At 53.5% G+C, this 23,418-nt stretch overlaps 1 protein-coding gene across 1 annotated transcript; it reads right to left on the reverse strand.

The window, feature by feature from the left end:
• Positions 1-1,379: 1,379 nt before the first annotated feature.
• SPATC1 (spermatogenesis and centriole associated 1) lies at positions 1,380-22,278 on the reverse strand. Its single transcript, XM_036281366.1, has 6 exons — positions 22,074-22,278; positions 10,565-10,784; positions 9,975-10,309; positions 9,376-9,876; positions 9,108-9,247; positions 1,380-1,711 (listed from the first exon to the last, which is right to left on the reverse strand). Exons 1-6 carry the CDS (start codon positions 22,276-22,278, stop codon positions 1,382-1,384), a joined length of 1,731 nt encoding a protein of 576 aa, XP_036137259.1. The 3' UTR covers positions 1,380-1,381.
• Between the last annotated feature and the right edge of the window lie 1,140 nt (positions 22,279-23,418).

The following is a 23,418-nucleotide window of genomic DNA, read 5'->3' on the forward strand; positions in this document are numbered from 1 at the left end:
AATAGTGACGGCTCTGTGACCCTACCCCAAGAAACTTCCAATCTGGGGGGAAGGGACCGTTGGTTCCACCCTACTCGGCCACTTCTCCTGGGGCGCGTGAGCAAGGTGGAAGCCAGCTCGGTTACCTGCTCAGTCCACTCGCACCTTTGCAGTTGGTTGCCTCCAGCTCCCTCTGGCGTTGCCGGGCCCCCACATTTCTGACTGGTGCTGTGAACTAGTCCCTACAGCTCCCGGAGCAGGTTCTTAAATTGCCTTTCACCCGGACTGGTAGGAAGGTGGGGAGCTTCGGGCCTCCACCTCAATTCTGCAAGGAATCTCAACCCCCTTTAGAAATCAAGGTCTAGGGCTGGGTGTGTTCATGACTACTTTGCTACAAGATCTATACCCATAGGTTTCAACTCCTGTCTCCCATCCCAGGGGTCTGGCTTGGTCCCCTGAAGTAGCAGGCGGGGGGGTGTGGGGGGGAAGCCCCCCACACACACACCTTTTTCCCTGCATCCCTCATGTTGGCTGACATGATTCCTGTTTGAAGCCAGGTGCTGGGTCTTCCCCAAACTCCTCCCATCACAGCTACAGCCTCCTGCCAGTCCTTGGGCACCTAAGGGCTTCCCCACACTGTCCTGTCCTCATGCATGCCCTCACAGGGACAATCATCCTGGCCTACATCCCGTAGCTTCTGCACCATCCACTAGCTCTTCTCCATTAGAATCTACAGGTTACCTCCCCATGTCTCCTTCTACCCCATCCACTTCTCTGCTCCTGTTTTGCTTTCCCATTCTACTTGTGCTCCTCAACTCTGTCCCTGCAGCAGGTGGAGTCTGGTCTCTGCACCCTATAGAGCCGCCTCTGCTTCCTGGGCCACCTTGGGAAGGTGCCTTGAGTGCCTTGGGAAGGGGCTCTATCTCCCTGGGCCACCCCATGCCCAGGTCTGAATGAGGCTTTCTCCTGGTTCCTCTCCCTCTGATGTCCCTGCCCTCAGTGAGGGTCCAGAATCCCCCATTCACCCCTGCCAGTCCAGAGGGAGGAATTCCCACACCCACATCCTTGTCTTGTGTGCCCAATCTGCCTGCTGCTCTGCGCCCAGGCCTCAGCTCCATGCATGTCACCAGTGCTCTTCTCCTCCAAGTCTCAGGGGCTTCCACTGCTCCCACTGTCAGGCCAAGGGAGCCTTGGGGCCTTCGGAACACCCCCTCAGCCAGACAGTTGCCCCAGGGCAGGCAGAACTGATGGGGTGCAGCAGAGAGGGCACTGGGAGCCCACCAAGGAGGCAGCACAGCCAGGAGCGCAGGCAGGCCCAGTGGCCAGCATCTGTGGGAAGCTTTAATGTCTATGCACAGGAGAGCAGGGCACAGGGAGCCTAGGCTGGCAGGGCAGGTGGCAGTCACCAGATGAACATGGGTTTGCCATCGTCATGCGCCAACTGGCTGAGGCAGGAGAGTAGCAGCAGCGCATCGGTGAGCATGCTGGGGTGCACGGTCTCCACCAGAACTCGCTGCAGGAAGTCCACAGTGTAGGAGCCGCCCTCAGACACAGCCAGCTCAGGCCTCTCCCGCAGGATGCCATAGGCATTCACCAGCTGCTCAGTCAGCGCAGGGTGCACACGCCCGTTGTAGCCCAGACTCTGCAGGCGGTTCATGATGCTCACATAGCGCTGTGTGAGCGTTTGGCACAGCTCCTCGTCTAGCTTGTGGCTGCCAGGATTCAGGGAGGCCTGAGGGAAGAGAGAGGGGACATGGTAGGTGAGGGGCAGAGGTTCCCCAAGCCCCATCACCTATTCCACCACCACTGGGGATTCAGGACTGAGCTGAGGTCACAAGGATCTGAGGACAGAGAGCATGGCTGGGAATCTGAGGTTGAAGGGATACTGAGGGAGCTCCTAATGCCCCCAGGGTTGCCTGATCCAGGAGACACCACTTGGGGTTTTCCCCAGGCTTCCTCCTGGCTCCCTGCTCTTCCTCTCAGCCTCCTCTCCTGGTCCCTCCTCTGTACCACAGGATGCATCCTCTGCACCCTGCTCATGCCCTGCTGGAGTCACTTGTCACCCCTCATGCTGACATGACCATCCCAGGCCCAGAGCTGACCTCAATCTGTTTCAGCACTAGGGTCCTGCTGTTCCTCAGGTGCCTGCTCCCAGTGCCTGGACCTGGGAATTGGCAGCAGCTGGGTTGTCTCCACATAATTCTTCATCACCTTTGCTCCCTAGCCAGGCAGTGACTGCACCCTTCCACAGCCATCTCGTCATGAATTCAGCCCCTCCTGTCCACCCCTACTGCTGTGGCCTGGGCATGTGACCTGGACAGTCATATAGGACACTACGCTCAGAAGGGCCCTGCACTCAGCTTAATGCTTGGCCGTAGCCCTGTATTTTCATTTGTACTGGGTCCTGCAAATTATGTACCTGTCACAGGTGCAGCAGCCCACAGGCCCACAGAACCAAGGATCTGAAGTGGTAGTCAGATGGGGTATCTCCCTGCCTGAGCCCTTCTGTGGTTCCCACTGCTCCAGTTCTTGGGGCCAGGGCCAACCTACAAGGTTCTGATTTGGCCCAGCTTGCCCTCCTTCCAGCTATTCCCTAGATGCCTGCCAAGGTAGTTCCTTACCTGATGGGAATGCCCAGACAAGCCGCTCCTCTAGGAAAACCACCCTGTCCTCCCCTCCCCAGATGATCATGTGAGCAGAGAACTGGGCTCATGGCTGGGCTCAGCTGAGTCACCCTTGACCTCTGGCTGGTGAAACTAGAGCTCTATGCTCAGCTCTTCACTTCCTGGTCAGCAGTAGGACAGGCCTGTCTCCCTGACTCTAGCCTGTTTGGTCCAGAGTCTTCTCCCTCCATTTGCCTGTTCCCAGGCCCCAGTAGGAAAGACTTCAGGAGCTCAGCCAACACTGGAGGGTAAGCAAGTGACCCTGTCATACCAGGATGGCACAGAGCACAGGTGGACAGCTGCAAGCCCCAGCCCATGAGGGGACGAGACCCATGGTCTGCTCAGCCCGGGCTGTGGCTGAGTCCCTGCTATGCCAGGTCTGGTGCACAGATCTCCAGACACGACCAGAAGTTCAGCAGGGAGCAGACTGAGTCCACCCCTCCCAGGGTGCTGGATCCAGGAGAGCAGGGAGGCTGACAGACAAGGCCAGGGCTGCCCCCAAGGAAGTGACCACTTGAGAGTGGGAGGAGGGAGCTAGTGGAGAAGAGTAGGACAAGCACCCTGGTTGGGGAGCTGTGGGCATGCCCCCCTGCAAGGCACTGAAACAGGCAGAGCAGAGCGGGAGGAAGGGTTCTGTCCTAAAGGGATGGAGACTCCTGGTGGGCTTTGCGGTTTTAAATGCTCAAGCTGACCCTGTAGGGGGATGGACAGAATCTGGCAATAGAGGGCACGGGCTGTTTTCCATCCTGCAGCGATTCTCCAAGGCAGGCAGGAGATGTGGCAAACACACAGGGCTATGTCTGTGCTAAGACTACTGGGTTTCCCCATCAGCTGTTGAAAAATAGAACCCTCCCCCTCTGCCCTGGATCCTGTCTCACCATCCACTCTGGCTGGCGTTCCTGTTGTACCATTTGTTCAATATTTTTAATTCTCCCTACCCTAAATGCATTATTTAAAAGCAGAAGAGATATGAGATAAAATGACTTGAGTGCTCAACCCAGCAAAGCAAATCTGAAGGCAGCAGAAGGAAAGAAGGAAACGGATGCACAGGATCACTAGACAGGATGAGCAAGACAAAGCTAGGGAAAGGGAACGCTGCACAGGAGGCCAGGGTCCCTGCCTTCCCCGAGGAAATGAAACTCCCAGCTGAGACCACCTGCCCACCACCCTGCAGCAAGCCCGGGTGTCACTAATTCCAGCCAATGGGATGAGACCAGGGCTGTGAGCTCTGCCCCGCCCCGCCCCCCCTGGGGGGGGCCCATTCCTAGACCTCTCAATCCTGACCGTTGCCACAGGATGGGTAGCAGAGCCTGACCCCTGTGGAGAAATAAACAGCTGGCTTATTGAAGCCCCTGCATTTCTGTCACAGCAGCTTGGTACAGGCCTCTGAAAAAGCAAAGCTAGAACTGATAAATGCAAACAGCATCCCAGTGCAATAGAAAACCACCAGGGATTGGTGTGGTTTATGATCAGAGTATCTTCTCTTGTGTGTCAATATGTTAATAGAAAGGGAGGGGGGAATCATGTGATTATCTCATCAGCGATAGAAAAACATTCTAAAAAATTAAATATTTGTTCATGATTAAGAAAAAAAAAACAAAACAGAAACTCTCAACAAACGAGGAAGAGAGTAAATTTCTTAATCTGACATGGCAGATACTGAACCTGGCTCATCTGGTTTCTATTGTAGTGCCATCTAGTCCCCTCCTGAACCTAAGGCGCTAGAAGCGAAAAATCACCTTTTCCAGACTCCCCTGTGACCTGGGTTTCTGCAATGGTGTGTCCACTAGGAAAGTCCCTGGTGGGCTGGCATTTTTAACTGGTTGTATAGCAAAAAAAAAAAGTCCAATTTTGTATTCTTCCTGGAGCTTCTGATACCATGCAAACATTGATAATAAATCCCTTTCTGCCTATAACAGCTCGAGTGGATTCTGTTACTGTCACCAAGAATGGACTGATCTGGCAAAAAGTCTGGAGCACACGTCATACTTAATGGGGAGATTGAAAGTGTATGTTCATCGTCAAGTGAGAAACAGGATGAGGTTGCCATATATTATCTGTTTCTCTTAAATACTGTACTATATGAGTGTCTACACAGAAAACCAAGATGATGATCTGCAAGCTATAAAAAACAGTGAGAGGGTTTGGCAAGGTAGCAGGATGACAAATCTTTACACAAAAATCAAAAACATTATTGGCAGGCCAATGAGTGGCACTCTGGAGAGCATCAGGGGCACCATGGACCCAGCTGGACACAGACACAGTGTTAGTTTATGGCCTCAGTCACCCTCACCAATGCAGCTGGACTCAGGGTCTTGTAGGAGTAGGGTGTCAAAAGGAAAGAGCTCAGCCCTGGCCGGTTTGGCTCAGCGGTTGGAGAGTCAGCCTGCGGTACAGAGAGACCCGGGTTCGGTTCCCGCTAAGGGCACGTACCTCGGTTGCAGTTTGTCCCCAGCCCTGGTTGGGTCGTGTGGGTGGCAGCCACTCGACGTGTCCCTTCACGTCGATGTTTCTCTCTCTCTCTCTCCCTCCCGCTCTATCTGAACAAAAAATGGAAAAAATGTCCTCAGGTGAGGATAAAAAAAAAAAAAAAAAAAGGAAGGAGCTCAAAGCATGCCCTACAAAGTAGGAAAACTTTGCAATTGGGTAGAAGAGGTGACAGGCATGAGCACCCGGACAACTTTTAGTTGGGCTTAAAAGATGCCATAACTTTTCGCAAACATACAAGAAGACGGGAAGGTTCTGTAATGAAAGTCAATGGGTCCTGGGTGGGAGAGGTAGAAGTGGGTGCAGGGGGAATAAATAATGATGAAAGGAGACTTGACCTGGGATGGTGAACACACAATACAATCTACATATGATGTGTTATAGAATTATACACCTAAAATCTACATACTTTTATTAACCAGTGTCACCCCAATAAATACAATAAAAAGTAAAAAAGAAAAAATGAGTAAAAAAAAAAAGGTCAGTGAGTCTTCATTGAAAATAAGGCTCTAGCTCTGGCCAGTTTGCTCAGCGGTTAGAGTGTCGGCCTGCGGTCCAGAGAGACCTGGGTTCAGTTCCCGCTAGGGGCACGTACCTTGGTTGCAGTTTGTCCCCGGCCCTGGTTGGTCATGCGGGTGGCAACCACTTGATGTCTATGGTTTGTTTTTTTTTCTCTCTCTCTCTTTCTCTCCCTCCCTCCCGCTCTATCTGAACAAAAAAATGGAATGTCTTCAGGTGAGGATTATAAATAAATAAATAAATAGATAAATAAATAAATAAATAAGAAAATAAGGCTCTATTAAAGCTTACAGCAGCCCTGGCCAGTTTGACTCAGCAGTAGAGCGTCGGCCCGCGGACCAATGAGTAGTAGTGGGTTTGATTTCGGCCAAGGGCACGTACCTCAGTTGCAGTTTGTCTTGGCTCTGTTCAGGTCGTGCAGGAAGCAGCCAGTCTATGTGTCCCTCTCATGTTGATGTTTCTCTCTCTCCCTTTTTCTCCCTCTCTCTCCCTCCCACTCTATCTGAAGATAAATGGAAAAATATCGTCAGGTGAGGATTAAAAAAAAAAAAGTGTCCAGCCAATGTGGCTCAGTGGTTGAGCGTCGGCCCATGCAGCAAGAGGTTGCTGGTTCAATTCCCGGTCAGGACACATGCCCAGGTTGTGGGCCCAATCCCCAGTGGGGAGCATGCAGGAGGCGGCCAATCGATGTTCTCTCTCATCGATATTTCTCTCCCTCTCACTTCCTCTCTCTCTAAAATCAATAAAGGAAAAACAAATTTAAAAATTAAAAAAAAAAAAAAAGCTTACAGCATTCATGAAGCCAACAACCCTCCTTTGTACAGGATCAGGTTTGACCAGGTTCAGTGGGTCTGCATATAATTTCAAGAATCTAGCAACCACCAGTGTTGGAGTTCAACATGTAAAGAAACAAGATGTTCTGATGAAGGGAAATAAAGGGCTGGGTAGCCCGACCAGTGTGGCTAAGTGGTTGAGCGTCGACCCCTGCACCAAGAGGTCACTGGTTCAGTTCCCGGTCAGGGCACATGCCCAGGTTGTGGGCCAAATCCCCAGTGGGGGACATGCAGGAAGCGGTTAGTCGATGTTCTCTCTCATCGATGTTCCTATCTCTCCCTCTCCCTTCTTCTCTCTCTAAAATCAATAAAGAAAGAAAAATGCTTTAAAAAATTGAATAAAAGGCTGGGAAAAGTGGAATTGGAGGCAGATAGAAACCAACAAATGGTTCAGCCAAGCAGGCAGGGCAACCTTTTCACCAGGATGCATGTTTATGATCCTCAGAGGTGACCGGATGTCAGTCATCCTGCAGGACTCTGCAGGGGGCCAGCCTATGGGTGTCGCGCAGGGTCCCGAAGGCAGCTTCTGTGGATGTGGACTCCAGGGAAGCTGCCTCTCAGGAGCTCGGGCACAAGCATGTGATCCTGGCAGTGCCTATCATTGCTGATGGAAGGTGAATGGGGCCAATGGCTCTGGAATTGATAATGGTGGCTATTGGGTAGAATGACCAGACGAGGATTGTGGTAACTGTCACAGGCTCTCCAGAAGTCGCCCACATGGTGGCAGAGGCAATGGCTCAGGGGGCGCTGAGCTCCTTGACACCATCAAACCCCAAAAGAAAAACATTGCCTTACACACATCCTGCTTTCCTCTGTCTGTCTCTTCTCTAAAGAGTTGCCACTGAGTGCCATGGCTTAGATTCTACAGCGAAGTGATAACCCGCAGAGGAATCTGGGAACGCAGGACGTGTATGGCCAAGTCCTATCAGAGGACAATGTGCTTTCACCTTCTTCCATTCAAACGGCATTTCAAACAGTAGGAAGTCTTTTTACATGGAGATGTTAACACCTACTTTCTCTGTGTGCAACTAGACTTGGGTTTATAAATAAACGTGTCTTTGCCAACAAGATAACGCATGCAGTATTTTAGAGACATAAATATCGCGCTTCTACCATGTCATCTGCTGATTTTTTTAATCCTCGCCCAAGGATATTTTCCCATTTATCTTCATATAGAGTGGGAGGGAGGGAGAGAGAGAGAGAAACATTGATGTGAGAGAGACACATTGATTGGTGGCCTCCCACATGACCCTGACTAAGGCCAGGGTTGAACTGCAACTGAGGTATGTGCCCTGGAATCGAACCCATGACTCTTTGGTTCATGGGCTGACAACTCTAACCGTTGAGCCAAACTGGCCAGGCATCTGCCGATTTTTATTTTATTTATTTATTTATTTTATCCTCACATGAGGATATTTTTCCATTTATCTTCAGATAGAGTGGGAGGGAGGGAGGGAGAGAGAGAAAGAGAGAGAGAGAGAGAGAGAGAGAGAGAGAGAAACATTGATGTCAGAGAGAGACACATCGATTGCATCTCCTGCAGAACCCTGACCAGGGCCGGGGACAAATGACAACTGAGGCATGTGCCCCTGACCAGAATCGAATCTGCGACTCATTGGTCCTCAGGCTGACACTCTACTGCTGAGCCAAATCAGCCAGGGCCACCTGCTGATTTTTAAACAGCCATGGCCAGTCTGTATTCATGACCCAGCCGTGGCCTCAGTGGTCCTGGACAAGAGTCAAAGTGCTCAAACTACAGGTGACCAAAGTGGCCCAGTGACATGAGCAGCAGAAATAACAGGTGGGTGGGAATAACCAACATGGTAAAGATGCGCAACTTCCTGTTTAATCTATAAGTCGATGCAAAACTAAAAATGTGAACTAGGCTTTTCCTGGAGCTTGACAGACTAACCCTAAAATTCATATTGAAGAATAAAGAGCCAAGAGGAGCCAAGACAATCTGGAAGAAGAGAGATGCCCAGGTTCATTAACCCTCCTGTGATGAGGACAGCAGGGAGCCAGGGACAAACCCTCCTCCAGCCTTAAGCACAACATGGAAAGTACAAGTGGTAAAGGAAGAGGTGGGTAATTCTAAACACGTTGAAATTAAAGAACAAAAGCACCTCAACGAAAGGAAAAGACGAGTTCAAACCTAGGCATGGATGAGCCCACTGTAACCAAGTCATTCCTGCCCAAGCACACACCAGGTTTATGGTACACAGATAGAGATGGCATAGAGGAGGTGGCTGTGAGTACAAAGGGCTATTTCCCAAGGGAAGCCCACATGCATGCCCCCTTCCAGTCTGGGGAGGGCCCCTAGGAGGTCATTGCAGTGGCAAAGGGGGAAAGCACAGACTTGACTGTGCTCAGACCCTCCCCTGCCCAGTTCTCCGGGGAGTCTGTGCAGCTGGGACCACAGGCTCCTGCTGTTAGATGCCCTGGACACTGCTGGACACTTGGACTGAGCGCAGTGCTTTCTCCATCCCAAGGTGCCCTCTGATTACACTGTGCTGACCTGGCTGGAGTGCAGGGCCCCTAGCAGTCCTTCAAGGGCCAGCAGGTTCCCCATTGCTGCCAGGTGACCCGGCAGGCCCTTTGTCACGAGTGGGAGTCAGGTACCACACACCTGAATGATCTTCTCAGGAATGTTGGAGACAGTGAAGCCATAGAGGCGCACCCGCTCAGGGAAAATGCTGGACAGGATCCTACGGTCCAGCTGGAAGGCGATCTCCCCCACCAACCTCTCCAAGGCCAGCTGCTTTGGTTCTGGGGACAGCAAGGGGTGGAGAGAGTGGGCAGTGTTGTGGGCTGCAGCCCAGGCAGGTGCCTGAGGAGCATCTCCAAGGGTGGCAGGGCGCCCCTCAGATAGGAGTAGACCCAGTTACAGCACTGACCTCGGGGGCTTTCAGGGAACTTGCTGGTCTTGCGGTGGGCCAGCTTCCGCTCCAAGTCCAGAATGCTTTTCCGACAAGTTTCAGAGATGCGTGGGCCCCGAGTGTCATTGACAGAAGCAGGGGAGGACGAGGTTCGGGGTGGGGAGTGGGGGTTTCGTGGAGGGGAGTGGGAGGTGGGTGAGGGCCTGGTAGGGGAGTGGTGTGCTCGGGTGGTGGACTGGGCAATGTGGGTGGTGCTCGAGGGGCTGTAATTGGTGGCAGCTTGGTGAGCAGGGGCAGAGGGGAGGACTTCGACAGTGGAAGAGGCCATTGGGGTGGTGGGGACAGGGGCAGGAGCCACTTGTCCCTGGGGGGCACCCGGCTGGGTCTGGGCATCTGAGGTGCTGTAGGAGAAGGTCTTGTTGCCAACAGGGGTGGAGGTCTGGATGGGCCTGCCCACGAACGTCACGCTGAGGGGCTCAGGGTCCTGGGTTGTCAGGGCGTGCTCGGTAGAGAGTGGGACTGTTGACAAGGTGGGGCAGAAAGGAGAAGAGCAGGCTAAGGGCAAGGCAGGACTAGGGAGTGGCCTGGCAGGGGGCCCCGCCCCTTGCTCCAGTTACCTTTGGAGGTGGCAGCAGGCCCTGAGCCAGCTGAGGGGGGTCCAGAGGGGAATCTTTGGAGTGGCTCTGCCAGCCGCACCCTCGGAGCCTCCGATTGCGCTGAATTGCTCATGGGGTTGGCCAGAAGGTTTTGAGAAACACCTGAAGGGGCAGTTGTGGAGGTGAGCAGGGGACCGTTCAGAGAGACAGCCACTGTGCCTGTCATAGGAGCCATCAGGGGGTTGCTCTGAGACATGGCCAGGGGGCCCGCCAGAGGGCTGCTTGGAGTCAGGGGGCCGGTAGAAGGAAGGCCCAGGGAGCTGGCCAATGTGTTTGCCATGGGGCCACTCAAGTTGCTGCTTGGAGTCAAGGGGCCGGTAGACGGAAGGCCCAGGGAGCTGGCCAATGTGTTTGCCATGGGGCCACTCAAGTTGCTGCTTGGAGTCAAGGGGCCGGTAGACGGAAGGCCCAGGGAGCTGGCCAATGTGCTTGCCATGGGGCCACTCAAGTTGCTGTTTGGAGTCAAGGGGCCGGTTGAGGGCAGGCCCAGAGAGCTGGTTAGTGTGCCCCCCGTGGGCACTGCCATGGGGCTGGCTAGGTGGCTGCTCAGCGGTCCAGTCAGGAGGCTGGCAAGCGCGCTGTTCTGCGTTATGGGCCCTGGGGAGGGCAGTAGTGTGTTGAGAGGGCCCGTCAGGGGGCTCACGATGGGGCCTGCAGCAGGGCTGGGCTGTGGGTTGTTTAGCATGTCTGCCAGGGGTGCCAGAGCCATCATCCCCATTTCTTCCAGGACAGGTTCATTTGTTGCAGCCTGGGACGGAGTCAGGAAGACACCTGGGGGGACACAGAGAAAGCACTGAGACCCCAAGTGGGCCCCTGGAGGAGAGGGCTCTCTCCTCACGGTGGCAGTGCCTGGACCAAGGTGCACATCTGCCTCTGATGAGCTGACCAACCTCTCTGAGCCTCAGGTGGGATCCCAGACCAGGGTCTGGCCCCTGTGAGGGAGCTTTGCTCCTCCAAGGCTCACATCTCTAAATATCTGCTCCCTAGCCACAGGGACCTTCCACAGTTGCCCACCCCTCAAGTGGGCTCACTGCACTAAGCTGCTGACCTCTTGCCAAGAAGAGGAGAGTCTTCTGGAGGCTGAACTCACAGGTGGCCAAGGTGACCCCTACATTCTCTGTTAGGGAGGAGTGGACCCTGGCCTCCTGACTTCTGTCCTTGCAGAGACAGCTGAGCCTCACCAGGTGGGGGACCCTCAGGGATGCCAGAGCTAGAACAGGTGTGAAGCTGCCAAAGGTGTGCCTGGCCCCTGCGTGAGGCCCCTGCCCACCCAGGAACAGTGCATGCAGGCACAAGAGCTAAAACTATGCAATTATTACAAGGAGACTTAGCAGTACACAATTGGGGTGGGAAACATACGGTCCACAGGCCATATAAAGCCCACGAAATCAATAACAGCTAACATCACACACCTCACCAAATTAGCCTGACCAAATATAGCAGGCTAATTTTTAAGTTGATAATTTTGTATGGACTGTGAATGATGTTATAAATATCCAAATGGAAAAAAAAAAAATCCAAATGGCCCTTGGCAAAAAAAAGTTTCCCTATTTCTGTGCTAGGCAACGGATTCTTAGCTATGACACCAAAAGCATGAGCAACAATAGACAAGTTGTATTTAATCAAAATTAAAAGCTTCCAGCCCTGGCTGGTTTGGCTCAGTGGTTAGAGTGTTGGTCCATAGACCAGTCAAGGGCACATACCTTGGTTGCAGGTTTGATCCCTGACCTCTGTCCAGGTCATACGGGAGGCCACCAATTGACTTGTCTCTCTCACATTGATGTTTCTCTCTCTCCCTCCCTCCCACTCTATCTAAAAAAAAAAAAAAATAAATCAATGGAAAAAATAGGAAATAATATTCATGGGTGAGGATTGAAGAAAACAAATGAAAAGTTTCTATGTTTCAAAGGACACAATCAAGAAAGTAAAAAGAGCCTGGTTGGTGTGGCTCAGTGCTTGAGCATCAACCTATGCACCAAGAGGTCACCAGTCAGGGCATGTGCCTGGGTTTCAGACTTGATCCCTTGTAGGGGTTGTGCAGGAGGCAGCCTATCAGTATTTCTCTCTCATGAATGTGTCTATCTCTCTCTCCCTCTCCCTTCCTCTCTCTAGAAATCAATAAAAACATATTTTTAAAAAAGAAAGTGAAGCCCTGGCCAGTTTTCCTCAGTGGTTAGAACGTCAGCCTGCGGACCAGAGAGTCCTGGGTTTGGTTCCTGCTAAGGGCACATACCCTGGTTGGGGTCCTGTGGGTGGCAACCATTTGATGTGTCTCTCTCACATTGATGTTTCTCTCTCTCTCTTCCTCCCACTGTATATAAAGATAAATGCAAAAAAAGTCCTTGGGTGAGGATAAAAAAAAAGAAAGTGAAAAGACAATCCACAGAATGGGAGAAAATATTTGCAAGTCATACATTTGATGAAGGACTTGTATCCAAAAAATATAAAGAACTCTTACACTTCAATAATAAAAAGACATATAGCACAACTTAAAATTTGACAAAAGGCTTGGCTGGTGTGGCTCAGTTGGTTGAGCATTGTCCCACAAACCAAAAGTTCTCTGGATTGAGTGCCGTCCCATGGACTGAGAGGTCCAGGTTCAATTCCCGGTCAGGGCACATGCCCAGGTTGTGGGCTCGATCCCCAGGAAGGGGGCATGCAGGAGGCAGCTGATGTTTCTCTCTCACATCGATGTTTCTCTCTCTCACTTCTTCTCTCTTTATAAAGAAGTCAATAAAAGCATATTTTAAAAAAAGATCAGCTACAAAATGAATATATATATACATATATATATTTAAAGGATCTGAACAGACATTTCTGAAAGATGATATGATATGATATACAAATGGCCAGTAAGCACATGAAAATATGCTCAGTATCATTGGTCATTAGAGAAATGAAAATTAAAACCATAATGAGAGCCCTGGCCAGTTTGGCTCAGCGGTTAGAGCATCGGCCGGAGGACCTAAGGTTCGCGAGTTTGATTCTGGTCAAGGGCACGAACCTTGGTTGTGGTCTGGTCTCCGGCCTAGGTCAGGGTTGTGTGGGAGGCAGCCAGTCGATGTCTCTCTCTCACATTGATGTTTCTCTCTTCCTCCCTCTCTCCCTCCCTCACTATCTGAAGATAAATGGGAAAAAAAAATATATATCCAGTGAGGATTGGGAAAAAAAACATAACGAAAGACCAGTTCACACCCACTAGAATGTCTATAATCAAAAAGTCAGATACGTATTGGCAAAGATGCAGAGAGATTGGAATGCTCATGCATTGCTGGTGGGAATGTAAACTAGGGCAGCCACTTTGGAAAACAATCTGGCAGTTTGTCAAACATTTAAACATAGAGTTACCATGTGACCCAGCAATTCCACTCCTAGATACAGACCCAGAGAAATGAAAACACATCCACACAAAAAGTTGTATATGAATGTTTGTAGCAGCATTATTCATAATAGCCAGAAGGAGGAAACAAAAGTCCATCAAATGAATATGGACAAACAAAATGTGTTGTGTCCACTAATGGCATATTATTCATCCATAAAAAATCCTAATCCCGCCCTGGCCGGTTTGGTTCAGCGGTTAGAGCGTCGGCCTGCGGTCCTGAGAGACCTGGGTTCGGTTCCCGCTAAGGGCGCGTACCTCGGTTGCAGTTTGTCCCCAGCCCTGGTCGGTTGTGCGGGTGGCAACCACTCGATGTGTCCCTTCACATCGATGTTTCTCTCTTTCTGTTCCTCTCTCTCCCTCCCACTCTACCTGAACAAAAAATGGAAAAATGTCCTCGGTTGAGGATTAAAAAAAAAAAAAAAAAAAATCCTAATCCCACCTAGAAATACTGATTCATGATGCAACACAGATAAACCTTGAAAACATTATGCCAAATGAAGAAGCCAGTCCACAAAAGCCCCATATGTATCATTTCACTTACACGGAATGTCCAGAATAGGCAAATTCACAAAAACAGAAAGTAAATTAGTGGTTGCTTGGGTTTCTTTTTGGGGTGATGAAAGTGTTCTAAAATCATTGTGGTTGTACATATCTATGAATATATGAAAAACCACTGAATTGTACACTTTAAATGGGTGAATTATATGGTATGTGAGTTATATCAATAAAGTTGTTATATAAAAAAGATTCATTGGCCCTGGACGGTTTGGCTCAGCGGTTAGAACATCGGCCCATGGACCAGAGAGTTGTGGGTTCAGTTCCCACTAAGGGCATGTACCTCGGTTGCAGTTTGTCTCAGCCCTGGTTGGGGTCCTGTGGGTGGTGACCACTCCATGTGTCTCTCATCGATGTTTCTCTCTCCTCTTCTCCCTCCCCCTCTATCTGAAGATGAATGCAAAAATGTCCTCGAGTGAGTATAAAATTTTAAAAAAGAGAAAAAAAAAGATTCATTGGGGTCACAGGCACTTAGGGTTGCAGGAAGGGAATAGTCATGGTTCAGGTTTGTGACCCCAATTTCAGGATTGTTTAATAGATTCAGATTTGTGAGTTGACATTTTCCTGGGTTTTCACTACAGTATCAGAAACTGAAAGAAAACTAGGTTCTCTGCACTTACATGTTTATTTCCTATGTAAGAATTATTTAGGCCCTGGCCGGTTTGGCTCAGCGGCTGGAGCGTCGGCCTGCGGACCAGAGAGTCCCAGGTTCGGTTCCGCTAAGGGCACGTACCAAAAGGAGAAGAGGAAGAGACTAGAGCCTCCTCTCGCCATGCGAGGGCACAGCAAGGAGGCAGCCACCTGTAAGTCAGAAAGTGGGTCCTCACCAGGGACCATCACTGATCTGGGACTTCCAGCCTCCGTAAGTATGAGAATAAGTGTTTGCAGTTTAGAAAAAAAATAATTATTTAGGTTCTAGGAACGTTTGTTTGTAACTTCGGACAATTTAAGTTAAAAAGAAAAGCAAATGCTTAGATTTGCTAATATAATTTACAGTGTTTTCAGAGGTTTAACTGCACTGATTCACTGCCCCAAGGGCTCCCCGCAGGGGCAGCTCCGTCCTTCCCGCGAGGCCAGGACTCGGGAGCGGCCCCTCGGGTCTCCCACGCTCCCCGCGCAGGGCGGGGCCGCGCGGTCACACAGTCCCGACCTGGTCCTCACCGCTCCCGGCCCGGCCTCGCGCCCTGGGCTGCCCCCGCCTCCGCCGCGGCCCCTCCCGGACCTCGGACCCCTCCCTTCGGCGCGCGGATGTCGGCCCCGGGCAGAGACGGCCGGGCCGCGGAGACCCCGGTTCACGCAGGGACAGAGGAGACAGACGGTGAAGACCTTTCGACGCGAGGGCCGGAGGGGCGCGGCGCCGGCGGGCCCTGAGCACGCGCAGACCAAGCGTAGGGGCGGGGCCCGAGTCCTGGGAGGAGCTCTGCATGGGGTGGGGCTAGAGTGCCGAGCCGCTCTGGTGGGCGGGGCCAAACCGGCGGAGCCAATGTGCTGGACCGGCCCCGGCGCGAGCCCTGCAGGAAGGCGGAGCTTGAGAGCTGGGGCGGGGCCTGGTGAGGCGGAGCCAGAGCGTTTGGGCGCGCAGAACGCCTGCTGCCGACGTCTGAGGACCCAGAGGGGAGGCGGGACGCACAGAGCGTGGCCAAGTGAGCAAGGGCGGCTCGAGTCGAGGGCTCCGAGGGCGCTGTGGCAGCTGGAGGGGGAAAGAGAGAGGGGGTAGACGGGTCCTGAGGAGAGAGGGAGTCCTGAGGGGAGAGGGGGTCCTGAGGGGAGACGGGGTCCTGAGGGGAGACCGGGTCCTGAGGGGAGAGGGAGCCCTGAGGGGAGACGGGGTCCTGAGGGGAGAGGGAGTCCTGAGGGGAGACGGGGTCCTAAGGGGGGTCGTCGGGTCCTGAGGGGGGTCGGGTCCCGAGGGGAGAGGGAGTCCTGAGGGGAGACGGGGTCCTGAGGGGAGACGGGGTCCTAAGGGGGGTCGGGTCCTGACTGAGGGGAGTCGGGGGTCCTGACTGAGGGGAGTCGGGGGTCCTGACTGAGGGGAGTCGGGGTCCTGAGGGGAGTCGGGGGTCCTGACTGAGGGGAGTCGGGGGTCCTGACTGAGGGGAGGAGGGTCCTGAGGGGAGTCGGAGGTCCTGACTGAGGGGAGTCGGGGGTCCTGACTGAGGGGAGTCGGGGTCCTGAGGGGAGTCGGGGGTCCTGACTGAGGGGAGTCGGGGTCCTGAGGGGAGTCGGGGGTCCTGACTGAGGGGAGTCGGGGGTCCTGACTGAGGGGAGACGGGTCCTGACTGAGGGGAGTCGGGTCCTGAGGGGACAGAGGCCGGGGTGGGGCTGACCCCAGCACTCAGGGCGCCGCCCACCCTCACCTGCCCGGTCTCCCTGGAGCTCACAGCCCCAGCCCACACCCCGAGGGCCCTGCAGGGCACCCCTCTGACCCCGAGGTGGCACCCCTCTGACCCCCGCGGCGACGTCCGGACCGAACTGTCGCTGCGCCGCCCTCAGCGCCACCAAAAGCTGCTGAGAGGGCGGCCTCCGCCTTTCCAGTCCCGATGCCGCCCGACACCCCGACACCCCGACAGTGCCCCGGCTCCCCCTCTCCGCTCTGCCCGGCCCGTCCTCCTGCCCCCGCTCTCGGAGAGGACGTTTCGCGGGGAAAGTGGGGCCGTGGTCTGGAGTCCGGGGCCCCCGCCCGCCCTTCCGCCCCGGCCCTGCCCTTCCGACCGGCGGCTTCGGGACCGCAGCCCCTTCCTGTGGTTTCCCGGGTCCTTCCCGGCACACGCCCCCTCCCCGCCTCCCCGCCGCCCCCTCCCCGCCTCCCCACCTCCCCGCCGCCCCCTCCCCGCTTCCCCGCCGCTCCCCGCCGCCTCCCTGCCTCCCCGCCGCCCCCTCCCCGCTTCCCCGCCGCCCCCTCCCCGCCTCCCCACCTCCCCGCCGCCCCCTCCCCGCTTCCCCGCCGCTCCCCGCCGCCTCCCGGCCTCCCCGCCGCTCCCCGCCGCCTCCTGGCCTTCCCGCCGTCTCCCCGCCGCCCCCTCCCCGCCTCCCCGCGCGCCGGGCCGCCAGGCGCCCTCGCCCTTATCTGGGTGGCGCGGCCCTGGAGGTGCCCTTGGCTTCCGCGGCACCGCCCTTCCGAGGCCGCCCCGTCTCGGGGGCTCCTCTGCCCGCACCTCCCGCAGTCGGGCCGGCTCCGCTCCGCGCTCGCGGGGTGCTCTCCCGCCCCCTGCGCCTCAGTGGCCGGCCACCGAGTCTGCTCTCCGCCCTGACCCTTCTGAGCCTCGGCTCTCGCTGCCGCTCTTCCGGGAGCCCTCGGGGCCCCAGCTCAGGCTGTGCGGGTGCAGCTCCCGCCAGGGCTGCCCCGGCTCGGGTCAGAGCGCCGCCCTACGGCTCGTCGTGGTTGGTCAGGAGCACGACCGGCTGCAGCTCCCTCCGCTCCCAGCCCGCGGGGCCTTGAGCAGCCGGCGGTGCCAACCCCCCCCCCCCCCCCCCCCGTGGCGGTCCCCTCCCTGCCTGCCTCCCCGTCTGCCCTCCGGTGAGGGTGAAGGGAGATGAACACGGCAAGCTGTTATCTTTAAAAAATAAAGATAAAAATACAGCTCATTCTCTTCCTCCCAAATGGCATTTCCTTCTCCCGGGCTCGCCATAAGCGGAGCTTGCACACTGCCTCTGAAGTGGCCCAGGTGTCCGTAAGCTAAGTGCTAACTGTGTTCTTCCGAGCTGACACACTGTGTGACGTGACAGGTCAGTTTCCTGTAGGGTTTTGTACCCCCTGGAGCTCTGTGCCGCAGCTGCCCTGCCCCTGCCCCTCGTCTCTCACCCCTTCTTTTCCCATGTGAGCCGCGAGGGGCTGGCACACATTCTGTGAACACTCAGGAGCCGGGCTGCATCTCCGCCTGTGTCCCCCCAAACGGAATGGCCAGAGCTCCGGCTGGAGGGTATGGCAGGTGGAGCTGTGCAGAAGTGCAGGGCAAGAGCAGGGTGGGCCCAGACAGAAACTAAAGGTCAAGTCCACTAGAGCACATTGAGAGTGGGAGCCTGACCCCAGGAGGAAGGCCCGTCACACGGCGAAGAGCAAGGGGAGCAGGCAGGGGGGAGTGGCTGAGGAAGATCCTCCGAGGCGCTGCAGGGGTCAGCCTTGGCTGGCGGGGTCGGGGAGCTATGCAGTCGCAGGAGGTGGCGCCATCAGTCACCCAGCCACCCCAGCCAGAGCAGCAGATACGTTCTAGACTCCCTCTTTTTCGTTCCTCACATCCAAGCAGCTGGTTTTCTTACTAAATACCCTGACTCAATTTTTCTTCAGTGCTAGTTCATGCCATCCTCTCCCACCTGGATGACTGTACAGCCTCAGTCTAACTCATCTCATGTCTCTTATCTCCCTTGAATCCATTTTTCCCACGGCAGCTGGAATGATCTTTCTTTTTGTTTTGTTTTGTTTTGTTTTTTATCCTCACCCGAGGACATTTTTGCATTTATCTTCAGAAAGAGCAGGAGGAAGAGAGAGAGAGAGAGAAACATCAATGTGAGAGAGACACATCGAGTGATTGCCACCCACCCAACCCCAACCTGGGCCAGGAACAAACTACAACCTAGGTACCATGCCCTTACCGGGAACCAAACCCTGGACTCTCTGGTCCGTGGGCCAACGCTCTAACCACTGAGCGAAACCAGCCAGGGCTGGAATGATTTTTCTGAAGCACAAACACAATTACTCCCTGTTAAAAACCACCAGTGTCTGCTTATTGCCTTTAGGAACAAGCCCAAGCTCCTTAGCATGTCACCCTCAGTCCTTGGCAATCAATGCCTGGTGACCTCTCTAGCTGCATTGTTCACCTCTCACTGACTCCAACATACACAAATACCCCTCCACACACTAGCACATACAGCATAAACAGACACATTCATACATATCACACACAGAAACACATTCACACTATCACACAACAGTTCACAAAACAGTCTCACAGCCTGGCTGGCGTGGCTCAGTGGTTGAGCTTCGACCCTGCACCAAGAGGTCTCTGGTTCCATTCCCAGTCAGGGCACATGCCCAGGTTGTGGGCCTGATCCCCAGCGGGGGGCGTGCAGGAGGTGGCCAGTCGATGTTCTCTCTCTTTCTATTTCTCTCTCGCTCCCTCCCTTTCTCTCTAAAATCAATAAAGAAAAGAATTTGAAAAATAAACAAAAAAACAGTCTCACACACCAAAAATAGTGCACTCTCACGTACTCATACCACATAGTTTTTCACACAACACACTCTCAAGGCACACACACCACACACTAACATACTCACACACATTCTCATATACACACATACCACACACCTCAGTCACACACCTACACCACACATTCCACACATATACCACACAATATATACACATCACACTATGCACTATACATTCATGGACCACACATACTTGCACACCACATTCACATGGTCACACACCCGATAATGACTTTAAGGCAACAGATAGGTGATTCACATCACACATGCTCATACCCCACAACTCTACCTACACCTGCACCCTCTCACATACCACACGCTCAATACACAACACACATCTCCACACAGAGCCACTTCTGGTTTTTCAACTCCAAAAGGGTCAAGCTTAGGGGGTTAGCAAAGGCTTTCTGGAGGAGGTGAACCCAGACAGATGGTAGTGAAGGGGGAAAGGGGCATTCCAGGAGGAGGAGCAACGTGTGCCAGCCACACGACCCTAACCGGGGCTGGGGACAAACTGCAACCAAGGTACGTGCCCTTAGCAGAAACCGAACCTGAGACTCTCTGGTCCGCAGGCCGATGCTCTAACCGCTGAGCCAAACCGGCCAGGGATAAACTGTGAGATTTCTTAAACTCTGTGCTCCTGTGGGTATTAGTTTGTTGTCCTGTCTGTTGTCTCAGAGTCATTAGCAGTTGAATCTTTCAAACAAAACAGGCCTGTATGCTTGTGACTAGTAAGGGGGGACTGTTAGACTGGTCCCATGCCATAGCCAGGTTGGAAGGTAGGGAACCCAGTGAGTAGGTTAACAGGGGGAGGCAGCTTTCCAGAATAAAGGGTAGAAGGCTTTGAGCTGGAAGTGGGGTGGTGGGGAAGGAGCACAGACCTGAGGGCTTTAGTGTCCTGGCAGAAAGGACAAGTTCTTAATCAGAAATGTGTCTAGTTTGGAGTGAGCTAAGTTCCAGGGACTCACTGGGCCTGCAAGAGCCTCTGAAGGGATCTCCACTTTAGTGGAGGGTTGAAGCCTGCAGTGGGCAGGCTTGCTGGGGGTGAAGGGCAGGGCCTGAGTGCCCTGGAAGCAGCAGTGATTAAGTTGAGCCGAGGGGCTGAAGGCACTCTTGGAACTCAGAAAGAGAAGGATTTTCAGTCCCAAATACCATGCAGAGGTTCAAAAGGATGTGGTACCTAAGAAGCCACCTGTGACCTTTCTAGGACAGCAGAGTGTCAGGGTCCACTGCCAAACTATAAGAGAAGGCTTAAGTGGCAGAGACTGAAAGAGCAGAGCCCTCTCAGAAAAGGAGATGGTTTCGCACCTGAGTGTGAACAGAGTGGGGCTCAGCAGGCAGAGTGACAGACAAGGAAGGATGTTTTAAAGGGAGGGGAAAGGCCCTGGCCCATTTTGCTCAGTGGTTAGAGCGTCGGCCTGTGGACCAATGAGTCTCAGGTTTTTTTTTTGGTTTTTTTTTTTTTTTTTATACTCACCCGAGGATATTTTTCCATTTTTTGTACAGATAGAGTGGAAGGGAGAGAGAGGAAGGGAGAGAGAGAGAAACATCGATGTGAAGGGACACATCGAGCGGCTGCCACCCGCACGACCAACCAGGGCCGGGGACAAACTGCAACCGAAGTACGTGCCCTTAGCGGGAACCGAACCCGGGTCTCTCCAGACCGCAGGGCGACGCTCTAACCGCTGAGCCAAACTGGCCAGGGCGAGTCTCAGGTTTGATTCTGGTCAAGGGCACGTACCTCAGTTGTGGTTCGTCCCCGGCCCTGGTTGGGGTCGTGTGGGAGGCAACCAGTCAATGTGTCTCTCTCACATCGATGTTTCTCTCTCTCACCCTCTATCCCTCTCTCTCCTTCCCACTCTATCTGAACAAAAAAATGGAAAAATATCCTCAGGTGAGGATTAAAAAATAAGTAAATAAAGGGAGGGGAAGGGATGTGGATGTAATAACCACCGGCATTTCATCACCTTCTAGCCCTATATAACCATCACCAGCACACTGTGACAACCACTGACTCCTGTTGCCACACCCTGGGATCTTGTCACCCCCAGAAATCTCCCTCTAGTCTCTTCAATGCCAACACTTTCTGCCCACAGTTTTCCATTCTTCTGGCACCTGCCTTGTTCCTGTCACCATGTTCAGCTATGCAGCCTCTTTGGTCTCCTGGCCTCTGAGTACCCTCCTGGCTCAGTCCCTAAGCTTCAGGTCTAACTCCAAAGATCATCACTTCAACTGCTTTTCTGCAAACACCTGTAATTTCTTTTTTTTTGTAATTTTTTTTTTTGTATGTGCCCTTAGCGGGAACCAAACCCAGGACTCTCTGGTCCACAGGCTAACGCTCCAACTGCTGAGCCAAACTGGCCAGGGCCAAACACCTGTAATTTCTTTGCCCATTCTTGTTTCACCCAGCTCTGTAAATCTCTAGCCCTAGAGCTCTGTCACATACTAATTCCCAAACCTCCAGCTTCAGTCCTAGTTTCTGTCCTTGGCTTCTAGACTTAGGTTGTCAGTTGCCTACTGACTGTCTCTGAGTGGAGAGTAATGGGAGAGAGGGACAGGGGTGCTAAGGAAGAAGGATGGAGAGGGATGGGAGGCTGAGGATGAGTGACAGGTCAGACCCAGTAGGCCAGCATATTTGGATTCCAGAGCTGGGAAATTCTCAGTTTATAGAGCTGCTGGGAAGTTCAGCTGAGGGGAGGAGTGTGGGCTGGGGCTCCTACCATCAGATGGATGGGACTGGTGCCTACTTTTCCCTTTCATTTTAATGGTCCTGTGTCCTCACCTTGTGGGTACAAGTGTATTACTATCTATGCCCTTCTCCCCATGACTCCCCAGACCCCAGCAAACAGAGTTTCTCCTCTTTGGTGCAGCCTCACCCTTCCCTTACCGCTCTCCTTGAATTCAGGCATCTTATAGTTACCCTGTTGTTGAGAAGGGCCGGTTGCCGCCTCACCAAGCCCGCTGGTGAACCCGCTGATGTTCAGGGCACCTGCTTGTGTCTTGATTGCCGACTTGAGCTCGTGATTCTCCCGAATGAGCCGCACCAGCTTCTTCAGTTCCTCATTTTCCCGTACCAACCTCTCGATTTGATGCCGAAGCCCCTCATAATTGGTGAGTAGAGACATGCCCCAGGGCAGCGGGAAGGGTGCGGCCCACCTGAGGGCACTGCACCTGGAGGCTGCCCAGGGCCCCGGGCCTTGCCCGGGCTGGAGGAGGGCACCAAAGTTTGCAAGTTGCAAGGCTGGCCCAGTGGGTATTGTGAGGTCAGAGACTGTGCCCTCCTCTTGGCCCTTTCTGCTTTAACAGGCTCAGATGTCCATGCCTCCAGGCCTGTGCACAGGTCCTGCCTCAGCCTGGAATGTACTGATCTCTTCTCTCTCTGGACAACTTTACTCTGTGAAGCTTCCTCTCACCCATGACAAGCTAATCGCTGTCCTCTAGGCTTTCCTGGCAGATGTGTTCTCTGTCATAGCACTTACCTGGCTCTGTCTGGTTAGCTCTTTAAAGCTGTTTTACTCTCTGTATGTTGAGGGCAAGGATTGTGGGATTCCTCAGAATTCAGCAAGGGGCCTGGTGCAGCGTAGGTAGGTAATCAGTGAATATCTGTTGAATGAAATTCCTCCTTCCTGACAGGTGCCCTTTCCTTCCAATCTTGGGCTCACCTAAGTGTAACTTGTCAGCCTCCCCTCAGGATATTCTATCTTTGACATCTGGATACTGGGCCATCCTTTCTTCTGACCCCAGTGTTCAGAGTCTTTCTCTGACTGCCAGCCCAGGGGCTCCCTTGTCCAACACCTGGCTCCCTATAACTTGCAGTTTCCATTTCTGGTGACTTGAGTTCTCCTCTTCCAAATTCCCTGGCAGCACCCTCTCTGTGCCCACACCTCTATTCTCTGGCTCCTTGGTTTCTCCTGACTGTAGTCCCTTCAAGAACACAACTTCGTTTCTCATCAGATTCCAAGAGTTCAGATCTCTGAGTCCTGATCTCACTTCCTTGTCTAAGTGCTGCCTACAAAGAGGACTTTGTGGGCCTGACCTTGGTAGTTCAGTGAGGCCGTGTCTTCACGACCTCCACTGGCTCTGTGGGCATCTGCTCTCAAACAGAAGAGGATGGTGAAGTTGGTGTAAGCCAGAGGGCACACTCCTGGTAGGAGGGTGGGGGCAAGGATGAGGTTGAAGATCAGCCAAGGCTGGGGTCAGTCTGAGTTGAGCATTCTACCTGGACCTCACAATGGGGGTGGGGGGGCTTGCCCCCACCCTCCTCC

This window comes from Molossus molossus, unplaced genomic scaffold, assembly GCF_014108415.1.
Source record: "Molossus molossus isolate mMolMol1 unplaced genomic scaffold, mMolMol1.p scaffold_m16_p_33, whole genome shotgun sequence".
Taxonomy (NCBI): Eukaryota; Metazoa; Chordata; class Mammalia; order Chiroptera; family Molossidae; genus Molossus; species Molossus molossus.

Coding starts and splice junctions, on each gene's coding strand:
- SPATC1 (XM_036281366.1), bottom strand. CDS start 22,278: ATGTCTCTACTCACCAATTATGAGGGGCTTCGGCATCAAATCGAGAGG. Junction 10,785..22,073: donor CGGCCCTTCTCAACAACAGG/GTAACTATAAGA, acceptor GTGTCCCCCCAG/GTGTCTTCCTGACTCCGTCC. Junction 10,310..10,564: donor GCCAGCCTCCTGACTGGACC/GCTGAGCAGCCA, acceptor GACTCCAAGCAG/CAACTTGAGTGGCCCCATGG.